The sequence below is a fragment of the Microtus ochrogaster genome, chromosome 1, assembly GCF_000317375.1.
Source record: "Microtus ochrogaster isolate Prairie Vole_2 chromosome 1, MicOch1.0, whole genome shotgun sequence".
NCBI classification, from domain to species: Eukaryota; Metazoa; Chordata; class Mammalia; order Rodentia; family Cricetidae; genus Microtus; species Microtus ochrogaster.
In genome coordinates, this window is record NC_022009.1 from 126,004,313 (window position 1) to 126,021,951 (window position 17,639).

General features: G+C 37.0%; 1 protein-coding gene across 2 annotated transcripts in view; it reads left to right on the top strand.

The window, feature by feature from the left end:
• Lrba (LPS responsive beige-like anchor protein) overlaps positions 1–17,639 on the top strand; it is a 488,275-nt gene that overhangs the window by 54,417 nt on the left and 416,219 nt on the right. For both annotated transcript variants that reach the window (XM_026787115.1, XM_026787152.1), the window contains 9 exons: positions 381–612; positions 1,058–1,158; positions 5,088–5,183; positions 7,484–7,605; positions 7,692–7,818; positions 8,356–8,475; positions 10,061–10,207; positions 12,645–12,842; positions 13,029–13,162. In XM_026787115.1, coding sequence (XP_026642916.1) covers positions 381–612; positions 1,058–1,158; positions 5,088–5,183; positions 7,484–7,605; positions 7,692–7,818; positions 8,356–8,475; positions 10,061–10,207; positions 12,645–12,842; positions 13,029–13,162 — 1,277 coding nt within the window. The remainder of the gene's footprint in view (positions 1–380; positions 613–1,057; positions 1,159–5,087; positions 5,184–7,483; positions 7,606–7,691; positions 7,819–8,355; positions 8,476–10,060; positions 10,208–12,644; positions 12,843–13,028; positions 13,163–17,639) is intronic.

Consider the following 17,639-nt stretch of genomic DNA (forward strand, 5'->3'; position numbering starts at 1 on the left):
CTTAATTGGGGGAGGGGGAGGGAAATGGGAGGCGGTGGAGGGGAAGAGACAGAAATCTTTAATAAATAAATAAATTAATTAAAAAACACGTTTCTACCATTTAGTGAATCTGAAAATGACTTTAAGTTACCCTATATTTGTTATTTTTAAAATATTTTAATTTTTATATTCCAAGTTTTAATCTGCTTTGTGCTACCTAGATTTGAAGATTTCTTCAGAGGATTTATTTTTTTGAGATTTACAAAAAGTCGAATATTTTGTTGTTGGGGGGATGCTGTGAATGGGTAGTCATTGCTTCTTTGAAGTTTAGGGATGGCTGATAGTAATACTAGATGTGCAGTAATGCCTTGAACATGCTTTTGTTTGTTTTCCCTTGGAAGCTGGTAGGAGGCCAGTTTGATCTGGAGATGAACTTCATTATCCAAGAAGGTGAGAGTATCATCTGCATGGTGGAGTTATTGGAGAAATGTGACATTACTTGCCAAGCAGAAGTCTGGAGCATGTTTACAGCCATTCTGAAGAAGAGCATACGAAACCTTCAAGTCTGCACGGAAGTAGGCCTTGTGGAAAGAGTACTGGGGAAAATTGAAAAAGTTGACAGTATGATTGCAGGTATGACTTTTCTGTAGCAATGTGTGTAAGAAATAGTTTGATTCTTGAATACTGTATTTTAAGGATTTCTTTTAGCAATATTTTAAGAACAAATACTTGATTATATAGCATGTTTTTATTTAAAATATTATTTATTATTTTTAAGTGTGAGTGTGTGTGTGTGTTTGTGAGTGAGTGAGTGAGTGCAATGCCTGCGGAGGCCAGAGGTGTCAGATATCCTTGGAACTGGAGTTTCACGTGGCTGTGCCCTACCCAGTGTGCCTAGAAACCAAACCCAGGTGCTCTGGAAGAGCTGTGTGTGCTCTTATCCACTGAGCCATTTAAGCCCCATGGCATGGGTCTATACCTCTTGTGTCCAGACTATTATGTGAGCACATATTTTAATTCTTTATCTCTAGAAATATAAGTAGCTCACCTTTTTCATTGTTTGTTTGCTTTTTCTCAGATCTTCTCGTTGACATGTTGGGAGTGCTGGCCAGCTATAGTTTGACAGTTAGAGAACTAAAGCTTTTCTTCAGTAAACTTCAAGGAGATAAAGGACAATGGGTAAAAAAAAAAAAAATGAAAATAAAACATCCTAAGTACTAAATGCTCTGGTATTTGAAAGTACCTCTTCCAAGTCATTAGTAGTTTATAAAGTGACTAATAATTATTCCACATGCAGTGCGTGTCAAATTGAGGGGAAGAGATCAAAGTAGCAATTCATGTGCATTGCTACTCTTGTTTGTGTGTCCTAGGTAACTACTAATTTGGTCCTTGTTAAATTGTGTTATAAAGCTATATGTCTGTTATTTATTGATGTTGAGAATGTATTAAGTAGCACCCACTTTCCTTCTGTTCTGAGTGGTAATGGCCCTTTAATGTGAGCAGCATGTTCAGGGAACAGTGTCTTTGCAGGTTAGAGTCATCCTCTCCAGGTGCAATCAATGGGTCTTTTGTAGTAAGTTGTGAACCTGTTTTGAATCCCAGGTGCCTTATGGAAATAATTTTTTTCTTTTTTCTTGCAATTTAATTAGCTTTTTGTTAGAGGAGTATTTGCTAGTAAATAATTGCTCGATTTTTGTTTGGATCCGTTAGTGACTTGATCATAGCCTTTAGTTCAGCCAGCTGTCCTATAATTATTAGGTCTATTAAATTTCATCCTTATTTGTACCTATAATTCATCATGTTAAAAAGATATATTCTTTAGCTTATATGTTGTAAACTCCAACTCTCTGGTGCTTTTTTTGTTTTATATTGATATTAACTGAACTGAATTATGGTCCTGTGTAATTTACCGTGTATTTACATTATTAGTTTGTCCTCTTCATAACTTGGTAAATTTCATCACATTTTGAAAAAAATTGTTATTATTTCTCCAAATATTACTTCCTTTTATTCTTCATTTTCCCCTCATGTGGGACATCAAACCTCAGGTAACTTTAGTTTTATTAAATTCAAAAATTTTTGAAAAGATTTTTCCTCAGTGCTGTGTAAGACTCGGAGCCTCACACAGCTGCTTTCCTACTGAGCTCAGCGTCGATTCTGTCCAGATCACTGAGATCTGGTCACTTGTTTTTTTTTTGTCTTTTCTTTTAGAACTTTGTTTTAGATCGGTTTTATTGCTTTACTCTTAGCTGAATTTTTTTCCTTCTGCAGTGTTTTAATTCTATTCATTGGGAATTTCAGATGGTTCCTTTTTTTTTTCAAACCCTTTTTGGTGTTGTGTGTATATTTGTTTATGTGTGTACGTATTCATGTGTGCATGGACTGTAGAGGCCAGAGGACAGCCTGGATATTATTCCTCAGCTGCTGGCACCTTGTTACTGTGTAGACCTCTCACTTCCCTGGCAGGGAAGGCCAAGTAGGCGAGGCTGACTGGCCACTTTCCAAATGCTGGGATTATGAGCACAGACAACCACCCATCTCTCTCCTCCTCCTCTTCCTCCTCCTCCTCCTCCTTTTCCTCCTCCTCCTCCTCCTCTTCTTCCTCTTCTTCCTCCTCCTCCTCCTCTTCTTCTTCTTCCTTCTCCTCCTCCTCTTCTTCTTCCTCCTCCTCCTCCTCTTCTTCCTCCTCCTCCTTCTCCTTCAGAATACATGATATGAAAAAAAAGACACTGTATTGAGAAGACAAATGCCAGAGACATAGGAGAGTAATCAGCTGAATGATATGTAATATAAAGTCATTTAAATGCTAAACAAAATACACGACTTTTTCATTTGTGTGTGTGCATGTACACATGCATGCCCATGTGCCATTCTGCATGCTTGGTGTTCAGAGAACAACTTGCAGGAGTTGGTTCTCACCTTCTACCCAGGTTGTCAGTCTTAGTAGCAAGCATCTTTAACTGCTGAGCCATTCCACAGGCCACAGAAAGATTTCTGACAGAGTATATAACACCAATATTAGACATAATAATATAACTATTTATGATAAGAAGGACAATCAGAATAGCTTGCGAGATAAACGTAAAATAATAGCTGTCCACTCTGGATAACACAGCCAGCTACTTCTCCCTTTGACTCTTTGAGTAGAGTACAAATCCCATATCTCAGTCTACATACAGATTTATGATGTTTATCTGTGTAATGAGAGCATCAATGAACATGCTTATTTGTAAAGACTCTTTTTTTTAAAATATTTATTTATTATGTATACAATATTCTGTCTGTGTGTATGTATGCCCGCAGGCCAGAACAGGGCACCAGACCCCATTACAGATGATTGTGAGCCACCATGTGGTTGCTGGGAATTGAACTCAGGACCTTTGGAAGAGCAGGCAATGCTCTTAACCTCTGAGCCATCTCTCCAGCCCCGTAAAGACTCTTGATATGGCATCTAATATTTTTTCTAAAGACTTTCCAGTGTAGTGTCCTACAACAGGGACTGTGGGAGGGATTACCTTATTATCTTCTTTTGTTGATTTGTTTATAGAAAAAGGAATTTGAAGGAATGATTTCTCTAGATGGAAATGGTCTAATTTTCTAATTGTATTTGCTGTTTCAGTTTTTTTGTTACTTTGTTTTTCTTTGAAATATATTTAAAAAAATAAGTGTGATTGTAGTCATTTGATATTAATCATACTTCTAAAATTGAGTGGTATGGATGGTTAAAAGGTATCTGTTAAATTGAAATATTCTACTTACTAGTAAGATAAAAGGCTACTAAACTTTTACATAGAAATAATATCTTAGAATAGTAAACAAAACAAGATGGGAGAAAGCCAGTGATTTCACCTGTGGTTTGACCCTGTTTTCAGCTTGTAATAAAGAAGAATGAATGCCCTTATTTTTACTATATTTCCTTATAGGCTTATTAAGATGGTAATGTGTATCTAATTGCCCTTGACTTTCCTTATAAATATTAATGAGATTTTCATTTTAGTTCTTGATTGTTTCATGTGCTAGATAGTTTTGTGGGTCAAAGAAACATAAAAATATGATGTTAAACCCTTTATATATGCTGCACATTTGAGGCACACTGTAGAATGAAATATGCTAGAGAAATTTAACCACTTCGTTGAGTTCCGGGAGGACTGCTTGAGGAAGTGGACTTTAGACTTCAAGATGAGCTTTGAAGGATGTGAAAGATTTCCTTGATTTGCAGGAGACTGAGGTAGGCTTAGTGAGCACATTTTAAGCAGAGGGGATAGTTTGTAAATAGAACCCAGGATCAAAGATATGCAAGATGAAGTTGGAGATATAGATCAGTATCTGTTAGGCCATTGGAAGAGTGGTCTCTATTAAAGAAGGAGAGCAAGGGCATGGTTCAACTGGTGAAAGTGTTATGGCTCAAACCGTGCTTTTGGGGTTAGACTGAGTTCTGATACTGATCCCACAGTCACTGTGTGACCGGGGGAGTGCTCTTCCGCTTCAGAGCTTCCTCTGTAAAATCAGGAAAATAACAGGATCATGTTTTAGGTTGTGAAGTTAAAATATTATGACTTATCTTTTTTTTTTTTTTTTTTTTTTTTTTTTTTTGAGACAGGGTTTCTCTGTGGTTTTGGAGCCTGTCCTGGAACTAGCTCTTGTAGACCAGGCTGGTCTCGAACTCACAGAGATCCGCCTGCCTCTGCCTCCCGAGTGCTGGTATTAAAGGCGTGCGCCACCACCGGCCGGCTATTATGACTTATTTAAAGTATCATTTACATTAGAGTCTAAGTAAGCATTATTTAGTACTTGTTAAATTAAGATGTATAAAGGAGTAGATGGCAGTTGAAGTAGTTTATAAATTTTTACAGGTCAGTTTTTGAAATGTTTGAGGGTGTGAAACAATATTAGATCATATTTACTGAACAAAAATGTGCTCTATAGTTCTACAAAAATAACACAGAATTCATTGTATTAAGGTATTTGAAAATAGCATTGTTTATTCTTATAAATACCTTTTAGTTTATAGTATTATTCAGTTATTTTGTATATATTAAAGCATGAATGTTATTAAATATGTTTTGTTTTAAGGAGAAAAGCATAATTAATATATCGTTATTTTATAGCCTCCACATGCTGGGAAGTTGCTGTCTGTGTTAAAGCATATGCCTCAGAAATACGGTCCTGATGCCTTTTTCAACTTTCCAGGAAAGAGTGCTGCAGTAAGTAAATGTGCATGAAGCAAACACCAAAATTTCTCCTTCTCCTTCCTTCTTGGACGTACAGCCTTGTTACACTGGCATGGAACTTGGCAGTTCTATGTTAGGCAGAAGCTTTTCTGCAAGACTTTGCTTAATCCTTAGGACAGTTTTCCCCCTAGCAGTTTGAGAGATGGAGAAATTGCTTGTTAAGGCATTTGAGAAAGCTGCCTACTCGGTTTAGTGAAGGAATCACAACCTTTAAAAAAAATTTTTTTAAAACATCTTTTTAAAAAATATCCATTTATTTATTATGTTTACAATATTCTTTCTGTGTGTATGCCTTCAGACCAGAAGAGGGCACCAGACCTCATTACAGATGGTTGTGAGCCACCACGTGGTTGCTGAGATTTGAACTCAGGACCTTTGGAAGAGCAGGCAATGCTCTTAACCGCTGAGCCATCTCTCTAGTCCCCAGCCTTTTTTTTTTTTTTCATATGCAGTTACACTATACTGTGAATTTATCTTTGTACCTGTCAGAGTGTAATGCTTTGACTTTCTGTCTTTCGAACATCTTTTTTTTAGCCTTAATCCCCAAATTTTGGTGATGGAGGCAGGATGGTCAATAGACCAGGGTCATCCTAGACTACATAGGGAATTTGAGGCCACTCCGGCCTCCCTGAGGCTCTGTCTCAATAAAATGAAACAAACTACTTTTGTGATATTTGATTTATTTTTTTTTTGATTTTCTTATTGTGTTTTGCTTTTATTTTGCCTTGTTGCCTAGAGAGGAGATTTTTGTGTTTTAGAAATTCTGATTAACACTTTGAGGAATTCCTTGAGTGTTTCACAGTCTCAATAGCAGCATTGGAAGGTTCCAGTTTCTTTCCTTGTTGGTACTAATTAATGTTATACTAGGGGATTCTTTTTGTTTTTCCCAGTGTTGGGAGCCAGCTGAAGACTTTGTATGTTCTAGTGTGTGCTTCTCTATTGAATTAGACCTTCGTTGCAGTCATTCTGATTTTGATTTATAACTTCTTGGTGACTAGCAATGTTGTACATCTTTCTATGTCTTTATTGACCATTAGTGTATCTGCTCTTTATATTTTTTGAGACAGAGTCTCACTGTGTAGCTCTTTCAGATATTCAGTTTGGCAATGTCCCCTCCCACTCTCACATGTCTTTTAAAGTTTAAAGTTTGAAAAGGTATCTTTCAAAACTTGGTTTTATATTTTATTGAAGTCCAATTTATGGCTTCTTAAAAACATTTTAAACTATTTTATTATTTATTCCTGTTTTGTGCATTGGTGTTTTGCCTGCATGTGTGTCTGTATGTGGGTGTCATATTCCCCTGGACTGGAGTTACAGACAATTATGAACTGCCTATGGGTGCTGGGAATTGAACCCAGGTCCTCTGGAAGAGCAACCAGTGCTCTTAACCACTGATCTGTCTCTCTAGCCCTCTGTATTTCTCTTTAAACACTTGTGTTTGGGGTGGCATAACCATGAAGGAATTGTCTAACCTAATGAAGATTTTATGCCAGCATAAAGTATTTATTATTGTATCTTTTCATAGCTTTTGAAACACTGGTAGTGTTTCTTCTAAGTTTATTTTTATCTTTTTAAGTCTGTGTTGCTATTCAAAAATCCTTCATTATATAATATTATATATGTTTGTGTACATTTTAGTTTGGTTGTTTCATTTATTTGAAATAGGGTCTCACTCTGTGGCCCTGACTAGTCTGTCACTTGCTATGTAGACCAGAGATCCACCTTGAACTCCCAGAAATCCACTTGCTAATCCTTTCCGAGTTTTGGGATTAAAGGCATGTGCCACCATGCCCAGCTAATATTATATTTAAAAAGTTTAAACTAAGTATAAAATGACTTATGAATACCATTTTGAAAAATATATGAAATATTCCTGTTTAATTTTATAGTTGTGGTTTACAAAAAATAACATAATTAAGCCTTTAACTTCTTCTCATCTCTATCAATTTTTTTGGGGGTCCAAATTTCAATAGTTGGATTTCAGTACTATTTCTTTGCAGTAGAATCTTTCTGGTTATGTCTGTAGGAAAAGATGAAGTAGTTATGAGTTTGTTTTCATCAGTCTACACTGAATGTTTCATTTAATTAATATTTACTAATTTTTATTTGAGAAAATGCAATAGTTATTAAATGTTTTCTTATAAATAAAGTCTGCTTTGTGATACTTTAATAACTTTTAAAGTGGAAACACACATAGTGTTGTAAAATCTCATTTTCATGAATTCAGTAAGAAAGTTTTCTTGAAAGTTAATAACTGCATTTCTTTCCTTTAGGCTATTGCATTACCTCCTATAGCCAGATGGCCTTACCAGAATGGTTTTACATTTCACACCTGGCTTAGAATGGATCCTGTAAATAATATTAATGTAGACAAGGATAAACCATATTTGTATTGGTATGTATTTCTAGACTTGATTAGTGTTAATACTTTGTTTTGAAAATGAGTATTTTGAGGTAAAATGAGAACTTAACTCTTCACAGTTTCAGAACCAGCAAAGGTCTTGGATATTCTGCTCATTTTGTTGGAGGCTGTTTGATTATAACCTCAATAAAGTCCAAAGGAAAAGGCTTTCAACATTGTGTGAAGTTTGATTTCAAGCCACAAAAGGTATGAGCTCTTCTTGAGTCAGTTCCTTTAAGAAGCTGTGCAGCCCGCATGGTACTGTATCAGCCTCATGTGCGTTTACCCTTTTAAACACATGTGTTTCAGTTACTTGGAAGTTAACTTCTATGGTTTGGGTCATAAAGTGACTGAATATTTCGTTATTTGTTGGTTTTATGAGAGATGCTAGGAGAAGAGAAAATGATACTTTAGTACTGTCTTCTTTTACACCTTACCAGTCAGAGGTTGGTGAAGAGTCATCAGGTAGCAGATGTAGATGTAAAAATATTCAAATTTTAAGGAAGATATTTGTAATAGATAGTTATTTTTTCATTGTATGTTTGAAAATTTCCATACTATTACATTGGAAAAATTACCTAGTGATTAAGACCAATCTGCTGAGGTTTCCCTAGAATAAATATTGTCCTAGAAGTGAATGTTGGACTGGTAAAAGCACAGTTCTTTTTGATTAAAATCTTCTATTTTTTAGTTGTTATCAGTGAGGTTTTATCACACAGATAATCATTATTTTTGCTTACCCAGTGGTACATGGTAACTATAGTGCACATTTACAACCGATGGAAGAACAGTGAGCTTCGATGTTACGTGAATGGTGAGCTTGCTTCCTATGGAGAGATAACGTGGCTTGTCAACACCAGTGATGTAAGTAGTTTCAGAAACGTTGCCACGTGCGTCAGGGTTTCTATTCTGTGTTAAAGCACCTGATTAGCAGTGTGGCCTGGGGGCAATGAAAGACTTTATTTGGCATACAGTACATCATCAATTTGTCTCCCAGCCTGCATTCAGCCTGCATTCTATATGCCCAGGACCATCTGCTTAGAAATGTTACTCCCCACAGTGGGCTGGACCCTCCCATGTCAATCATTAGTCCAAAACAAAACAAAACAAAACTAAACAAAAAATGCCCTAAGTCTAGCCTACAGGCCATCTGATGGGGGATATTTTCTTATCTGAGGGTCTGTATTTGCAGATGTCTTGGGCTTATGTCAAATTGAAAAAAACTAACCAGTACATTATGAAAAATTATTTATTTATATTTTGGTTTTTCAAGTCAACTCACTCTGCAGACCAGGCTAGTCTAAAACTCAAAGAGATCCACCTGTCTCTGCCTCCCTAGAGTTGGAATTAAAGGCGTGTACCACCACCGCCCTGCTGAAAAACTATTAATTTAAAGGGATGAAATTTATAAACAAGAGGTTATTACAAAATCTGAGTATACATTTAAACACCATTTTTTATAGTCATATAAAATTTGGCTAGTATGTTAATTTTTTGATAGAACTTGTTGATTTGTCAGCTAAGGTATTATTCAGGTTTTATAAAATTCTGGGTAGATAAAGATGATTATTTTATAAATAAGTTAGATGGTGCATGCCCATACACTTTGCATTTACTTCATAGCTGGTATTGATTCTATTATTTTTTTATTATGTTTTCAGAATTCAAAGGTTAGAATGAAAATAGAAATGGCCTTATTCCTCCCTTCTAAAGTTCTTTTTATAGAAAGCTTAAAAACCCTCATTCACCACCCACTCCTTTCATATCATTTTTCACTTATATTCGTTTGTCAAGAGCTCATGGTGCCGTGTCAAACACCTTTAGTTCTGAAACAGTTCTCTCGTTTATTGACCACATCATCTAAGTGTGAAACACGTTACCCCAGAAAACTGGGGATGCTGAACAGGATATCTCCGTTAGTCTCAGAGCAGTTTTGTGAGCCTTATCTTTTTACTATGAAGGGTGCAGTGAGAAGGATGGCCTAGTAACTCCAAACCAAACTCAGGATTTTCCTGTCAGACACAGCTTTCTCCTCAATTTAGGTGTTTAACTTTTTAACTTAGTATCATATCAACTTGTCTGATTCTCTTTCTTATTTCCTCGTTGTTAACAAGCTGTATTTATTACAACTTACAAAACTCGTGTTCATCCATTTTCAAGATGCCATTCCCAATTTTCATTCCAGGTGTGAAGGGATGAAGTGTTAAATGAATTGTTTTATTCTATTCATATATCCTTTAGAGAGACACATACACAGTATGTCCATTTATTGGCCTGTGTCTTTGTTTTTTTTTTTTTTACTGAATATACTCCAGTTCTATCCACATTGTCAGATGATAGAATTTAATTCATTTTAATGGCCAAATAGTGTTTCATTCAGTATATGTACCATCTATCACTCCTAGAGTGTATGATTTTCTTGAAAAATTAAATCTCTCTTCTTTTACAGACCTTTGACAAATGCTTCCTGGGCTCCTCAGAGACAGCAGATGCGAATCGGGTGTTCTGCGGTCAGATGACTGCGGTTTACCTTTTCAGCGACGCTCTGAACGCAGCTCAGATTTTTGCCATTTATCAGTTGGGCCTGGGGTATAAGGTACTTAACTTCCTGTGCACTGCTTAATGGTTGAGTGCTCCTCTGGGCTTGGTTTGAAGGTGGTTCACACATGGGCAGTTATACCTTGAGTATTTATATATGCCGGGGGCACTGGGAGCATGGCAGGGCATTCACAGGGGTCAAAGTCCTTTTCACGTTTTCAGAGAATTGCAGCATACTTGACCTGTGTGAAGAACTGTGAGAAGTGCTAGGTTAAGTTTCAGTTTTATGTCATGCTCTAATTCCTCCCATGAAGGCAATTTTTCTAAGGTTACATAAAATTGTGTATATTCATGGGGCATTACAAATATAATGTATATATGAAAAATACATATATACATTATGTTACGTTCAAATCAGGATTGGCATATCTGTCTTCTCAAACATTTAGCATTCTTCATGATAAAATGTTCCTGCTTTTTCCTTGCATTTTTGAAATATATGCGTTTCTTATTTATAGTTATTTTACTATACAGCCATACACCACAACATCTTTCTTTTGTCTACGTGTAATTTAGTATCCATTGGCCATTCTTTTTCCACCACCACCTCAGTCTCTGGTAACCATCATTCAACTTCTAACTTGTTAGAGATTGTCATTCTTAGATTTCAAATATGAGGGGGATCAGGGAACATTTATCTGCCTGTGTCTTGGGTTATTTTACTTAGTATATGTTCTTTAGTTTTGTCCACATTGTCAAACTGACAGAATTTAATTCATAGCCAAATAGTATTTTATTCTATATATGTACCATGCTTTTTAAAATCCATTTTTAATCTCTCTCTTTTTGAGACAGGGTCACTCCACATAGATCTGGCCATCCTGGAACTCTCTGTGTAGACCAGGCTGGCTTTGGACTCACAGAAATCCACCTGCATCTGCTTCCCTAGTGCTGGGATTAAGAGCGTATGCCACCATGCCTGGCCCATTTTTATTTAATTTTTAAAGAAATTTATTTATTCATTTTTTTGTGTTATTGATGTTTTGCTTATGAGGGTGTAAGACCTCCTAAAATGTAGTTGTAGACAGTTGTGAGCTGTCATGTGGGTGCTGGGAATTGAATCCAGGTCTTTGGAAGAGCAGCTACTGCTCTTACCTTCTGAGCCAGCTCCCCAACCCTCATTTTAATCTCTTAATGAGGATTTATTTGTACTTCACGGCAATTATGAATAGTGCTATTATAGACATGGAAGTGCAACATGTCTCTCTTCATTACTTCATTTTGTTTAGATGTATATTCAGGAAAGGATCCCAGGTATTGCAAGCCGACCTTGAACTTGGTACATAGTTGATGCTGGCCTTGTATTCCTGGTCCTCCTTTCTCCACTTCCCAAGTGTGGGGATTATAGATGTGTATCACTATGGCTGGCCTCCCTCTGGTTGTAATTTGAATTCTTTTACTGGCCAGAGTTCTCCCTGTTTCTTCCGCCCGAGTGCTGGGATTAAAGATGTGCACTACCACCATCTGACTAAAAATTTTAACTTGTGTCAGTATACTTACTTTAGATATGTTCACAGTGTTTGAGCAACTTATTTTAGAGTATGTAAATAAACTAAGAGCTATTATGTCACTGGGCTCTGATCCTACAAACTTTCTATCTTTTTAAAAAAATGATTTATTTATTTTTATTTTATGTGCATTGATTAGTGTTTTGGCTGGATATATGTCTGTTGAGTGTGTTGGATCTCTTGGAATTGGAGTTACACACAGTTATGAGCTTCTGTGTTGTTCTGGGTACTGAATCTGGGGTCTTTGGAAGAGCAGTCATTGCTCTCAACTGCTGAGCCGTCTGTCCAGCCCTGTCTATGCAGGCTTTCATTGATCAGGACATTGTTTTGTGGTGTATGATTGTATAAAGTAATATTTGACATTGTTGAAAGAACATGCAGATGGCAATGTAGGTAGAGCAAACAGTAACTGAGATCAACAAGGAACAGAGGATTTGGGCAACTACATAGCCCAAGTGAACTTAACATACAGAGCACTCTGTAAACACCAGTATAAAACACATTCTTCTTGAGAATGCTTAGAAAATTCTTCAGATCAGACCATCTGGTGGGCTACAAACATATTGGTCAACTTAAGGAGATTGAAGTCATTGAATATATTTTTATGATTTTGATAGAATGGAAAATTTATAAACATGTGGAAATTAAACAACATAACCTTAAACAGTCAGTGAGTCAAAGCAGATGACACAAAGGTAATTGGAAAATATCCTGAGGCAATGAAAATAAATATAAGTTAAATTCAACGTGATTCAACAAAAGTGTGATCAAGGGGATAAATCACAGAGGTAATGGCTCACATTATGTGGAAGGGTTAGTCATTTTACCTGGTATTATTAGATTTTATACTTGATCATTTGTATTTGTGTGGTGTGTATGTTACCTTAACTGATTTTTTGCTTGTTTGTTTGTCTTTATAACTGACAGGGTACATTTAAGTTTAAGGCAGAAAGTGACCTTTTCCTTGCTGAGCATCATAAACTTTTACTATACGATGGCAAACTCTCCAGTTCCATTGCCTTCACTTACAACCCACGGGCCACAGACGCCCAGTTGTGCCTCGAGTCATCTCCTAAGGACAATCCTTCCGTTTTTGTTCATTCTCCACATGCACTCATGCTCCAGGTGCGATCCCAGGGCTTTTAATAATGTATCAAGTGGAAATATCAGTGAATTGTGGAGGTGTGGTTGTTAGTTTTTATTAAACATGTGGTATGTCACATTTTTAGTGTTCTTGCATTTCCTGTTGTATTTTACTTTTGATTGCTTTAGAAATCATTGAAACCTTTACTGTGTTTTCTGTTTTCCAAGGATGTAAAGGCAGTTTCAACACATTCCATCCAAAGTGCCATGCATTCAATAGGAGGAGTACAAGTTTTATTTCCTCTTTTTGCACAGCTGGATTATAGGCAATATTTATCTGATGAGGTTGATTTGACTATCTGGTGAGTGTTTTTTGTTTCTCTTTTTGATGGTTGTTTTTGAGAGAGGGTTTTACTGTTGTAGCCTACACCCCACTGGCTTACAACTCACCATGTAGTCCACCATGATCTCAAGCTGACCTTTCTACATTATTTTTCTGAATGCCAGGATTACTCTGAGCATTGCACGCCTGGTGGCTTCTTGCTTGAATTTTACTTGAAAATTGCTTTTCATGATTAGTGAACTGAGTAGTATTTTTTTTTTTTGCCATTTGTTTTCTTGTAGAGTAACAATATTTTAGAGAAATTTATGTATAGACAATGCTATAAATCTCTATTAATTATATTATTATTAATGTAATTCTGGTTTAGTAGTAGAAAAAATTGGAAACCCCAAAAGCATAGTAAGTTTATGGAATAAAGTTAACTTAGTGTATTTATTCAAAATGATACATCTAAATTGGGTATAGTGACAAAGTTTTTAAGGCTAGTCCTTGGGAGGCAGAGGCAGGTAGATCACTGTGAGTTTTAGGCTAGCCTGGTCTACAGAGTGAGTTCTGGGACAGTAAGGGCTATGTAGTGAGACCCTGTCTCAAAAAAAAAAAAAAAACTCAAGACAAAAAAAACCAACAGTTTTTCTCTCACCCCCCCATATAACATTATATATAATAATAGTATTATATATAGGACATATAACATTATATATATTATATTCTCTATATATTTTATATATAGTTTGTCTAATTTTAAAACTTTTAAGTTTTTATTTGGCAGGGATTTATTATGGGAATAAAGGTTTTAATATTTTAGTTTGCTAATCATCCATCTGTGTAATTTAAAATTTAAAATTTTAATGGTAGGCAAGGAGATTTTGTCTTTTTTTTAAAAATTAGGTTGCATATTGGTATATTTTATATCCTGTGATGTTGAATTGAGTCTTAACAAAGGCAGAGGCATGTGAATTTCATGATAAATTGTAAAACATGAGAATTGTATAAGTGCATGAATTTCTCGTGGCTGCATATTTCAGTGAAATTATATATAGTATATTGATCGTATTTCATTTATTGAGAAATTTAAATGAGCTTTCCATTATTCTCTGAAATTCTCCTGTGTGTGACTTGACATCTCAACCATAAATCTAACCGATGATGAAGTAATTTTTTTCCAGATAACTTCTAGGCGGCAAAAATTATTTTTAATTTTTTCTAAACAGGAATTATATTTTCATTTGCCAACTCCATCAAGTTAAATCATTTACTTGTGTGATGGGGGCTTGCTGTGATACCCAGGCTGGCCTCAACCTTAAGAACCTCCTGGTTTTCATTGCGAAGTAGTGGGATTACAGGGGTGCTCCATTGCTCCTGGTCTGTTGACCATACTCTAAAGTATTTCATTCCTCTTGCTATAGTAATAAGCATGAAGCTTACTAAAGTTTTGTGGCCTTCTTTGACAAGGATTAGATTTTCTTTCTTTCCTTTCCCCATCTTTTCAGTATCCTCTCTGACATAGTAGCCACAGCTCTGTTGTGGAGATGAGAGTGACTGCCAGTCTCACTGTCTTCTCTCTGAGGAACCATTGAAAGGCAGTGATAGCTAATCCTATGTTTTTCTTTCCTTTTTTGGCTTCTCTAAATATTGTGGGTGGTGGAGAATGCTGTATGCCCTGTTCACATTTAAAATTCAAAGCTGAAGGATCATGATTTTCCTACTGGAAGAAGAAACAAACTACTTTATTCTTTCTTTTGGTTTTGGAGACAAGGTCTCACTCTGTAGAGCATGCTGGCCTTCAGCTCCCAGAACTTCTCCTGTCTTTGCCTCCCAGGTTTTTGTATTAAAGGTATGAACCACCATTCATGACTAGGAACAACTTCTTAGCCCGGTATGGAGTCCTGCTTGTTTTGATAGTTTAAATCATAGCCTGTTTGCTCTTTTTTATTCCTTCCTATTGGTCTCTAAGTCCTCTAATATGAATATGCTTGATTATCTTGTTACATCTATTCTTTTTTCTTTTTAAAATTTATTCTTGGAAATTTTCACACATGTATATAATATATCTTTTTTGGATTTCAGATTAATGATATTTATTTTTTCTTTTTATTTAGAATTTTTTATAGGTTGGATTTTGCTTATATTCTTTCTCCATCCCAATTCCTGCCAAGTCTTCTCCATCCCTCTACACACCCAGCTTGATGTTTTTTTTTCTCACTCTCTCTTATAAAAAAAAAAGATTAAAGCTAAAAAAAAAAGGACAGTAAATCCCTAGTAAGATAAAAAATGTCAAACCAAACTAAAACAAAACAGAAAGCACACACACAAAATCATGGAGTCTGTTTTGTTTTGGGCCTGCTCTGGAGTGTGGGTGATATGCAAATAGCTTCTTGATGGAGGGTGGGACTTCGTGTCCACGTCCCTTTCTCCACTCTGGGATCTTTTCTTGTTTGAATTTGTGCCGGTGTTGTACATGCTGCCATTTCCTTGGAGTCATCTACCACCTCTGACTGTGACAGTCTTTCTACCTCTTCTGAGCCTTGAGGGGAGGGGTTTGATAAAGATATCCTATTTAGAGCTGAGTCTCTACACAGGGTCCAGTAGTGGGCATTAGAGACATCTCTGGATATAACAATATGCCATTAGGAGTAGTTATATTATTATGTCCCTATAGTAAAATAGTATTATTAGGTTTCCTCCTAGGCCCAAGACCTAGCCATTTTAGCAGTGTCAGACTAGAGGGCAAGACCACTTTGGGCACCCTCTCCTTTATTGCTTAGGGTCTTAGCTGGGGTCATCCTTGTGGATACCTGGGAATTTCTCTAGAGCCAGTTTTCTTGATAGTCCCATAATGGCTCCCTCAACCAAAATATCTCTTTCCTTGCTCTCATCTCTGTCCTTCCTCCATCTCTACTATCCTGTTCCCTGAAGTTCTCCTCCCCATTGCCCTCCCTGCTTCTTCCCTTTCCACCCTTCCTTCTTCTCCTCAACCCCGTGCTCCCAAACTTGTCAGGTGATCTTGTCTATTTCCCTTTCCAGGTGGATCTATGTATGTTTTTCTTAGGGTTCCCCTTGTTACTTAGCTTCTCTAGGATCATGGACTATAGGCTCCTTAGCCTTTGCTTTACAGCTAGTATCCACTTATGAGTGAGAGTATATACCATGTTCATCTTTCTGGGTCTGGGTTACCTCACTCAGGATTGTTTTTTCTAGTTCCATCCATTTGAATGAAAATTTCAAGATGTCTCCCCCCACCCCCCACGGAGTAGTACTCCAATGAGTAGTTGTGCCACATTTTTTTTATCCATTCTTTGGTTGAGGTCATCTGGATTGTTTCCAGTTTCTGGCTATTGCAAATAATGCTGCTGTGAACATAGTTGAACAGATGTCCTTGCACCCACTGAAACAGCTTGCCTGAGCTAATGGGAGCTCAACAAGTGCAGTCAGACAAGGAAGGAACCAGCATAGGTCCAAACTAGTTCCTCTGAATGTGAGAGACAGTTGTATGGCTGGGGCAGATTGAGGGGCTGCTGGCAGTGGGACCAGAACTTTTCCCTACTGCTTGTACTGGCTTTTAGGGAACCTATTCTTTCTGGATGGATACCTTGCTCAGCCTAGATACAGTAGGGAGGGCCTTGGACCTTCCCCAAAGCAGTGACTTACCCTCTCTGAGGAGTGGGTGGGGGTGTGGTGGGGAGAGTAGGTGGAGGGGATGGGAGGAGGGGGTGGAGAGGCAACTGGGATTGGTATGCAAAATGAAAACAGATTTTTTAAAAGAAAAATAAATTAATAAAAAATAAAGTAGGGTAGCTCTTAGGCAGGGGATGTAGCTCAGAGCACTGTGCTTGGCACACACAGGCTATCGCTTTAGCAGCCAGCACAGTCAGAAAGGGGTGGAGCTGTGCCAAGGTAAGGCCTAGCTAGCGTTTTGAGGGGAATGTCAGGGATTAGCATTATTTCCAAGTGAATGACAAATGAACTCATGTGACACCCACAGTGAAGCTTTTATTTGGGCATCAGCTTTATTTATTGACGTTTAGTGACTTAAGTAAGTGGTGTCTTAAGCAAAAGGGCCTTACTGTCAGGTTGTGGAGGGTGACTAGTAGCTTTGGCCATCAACTCAGTAGATATAATCCATTCCTGGGATTGCAAATTTTATTGGTATCATAAGATGCCTAGTTTGGGGCGTGTCTCACCCATTATATAGTGACTCCATTTAAATTCCTTTCATATGTATACATTTTAGGAAGCTTCTACCTTAGTAGATTTTTATATGGCTTTTCAATGGCCGTTTAGTGTTGGTTGTCCTTTCTTTGCCTTGCACCCCTGTTCCCTTCCCATTTCATCCTTCAATTCCAGTTTCCCCTTTATCTCTTTATAACACTGTATTTGTTAACATCTTAAAAAATACTTTCAGTGCTGGAGAGATGGCTCAGAGGTTAAGAGCATTGCCTGCTCTTCCAAAGGTCCTGAGTTCAATTCCCAGCAACCACATGGTGGCTCACAACCAT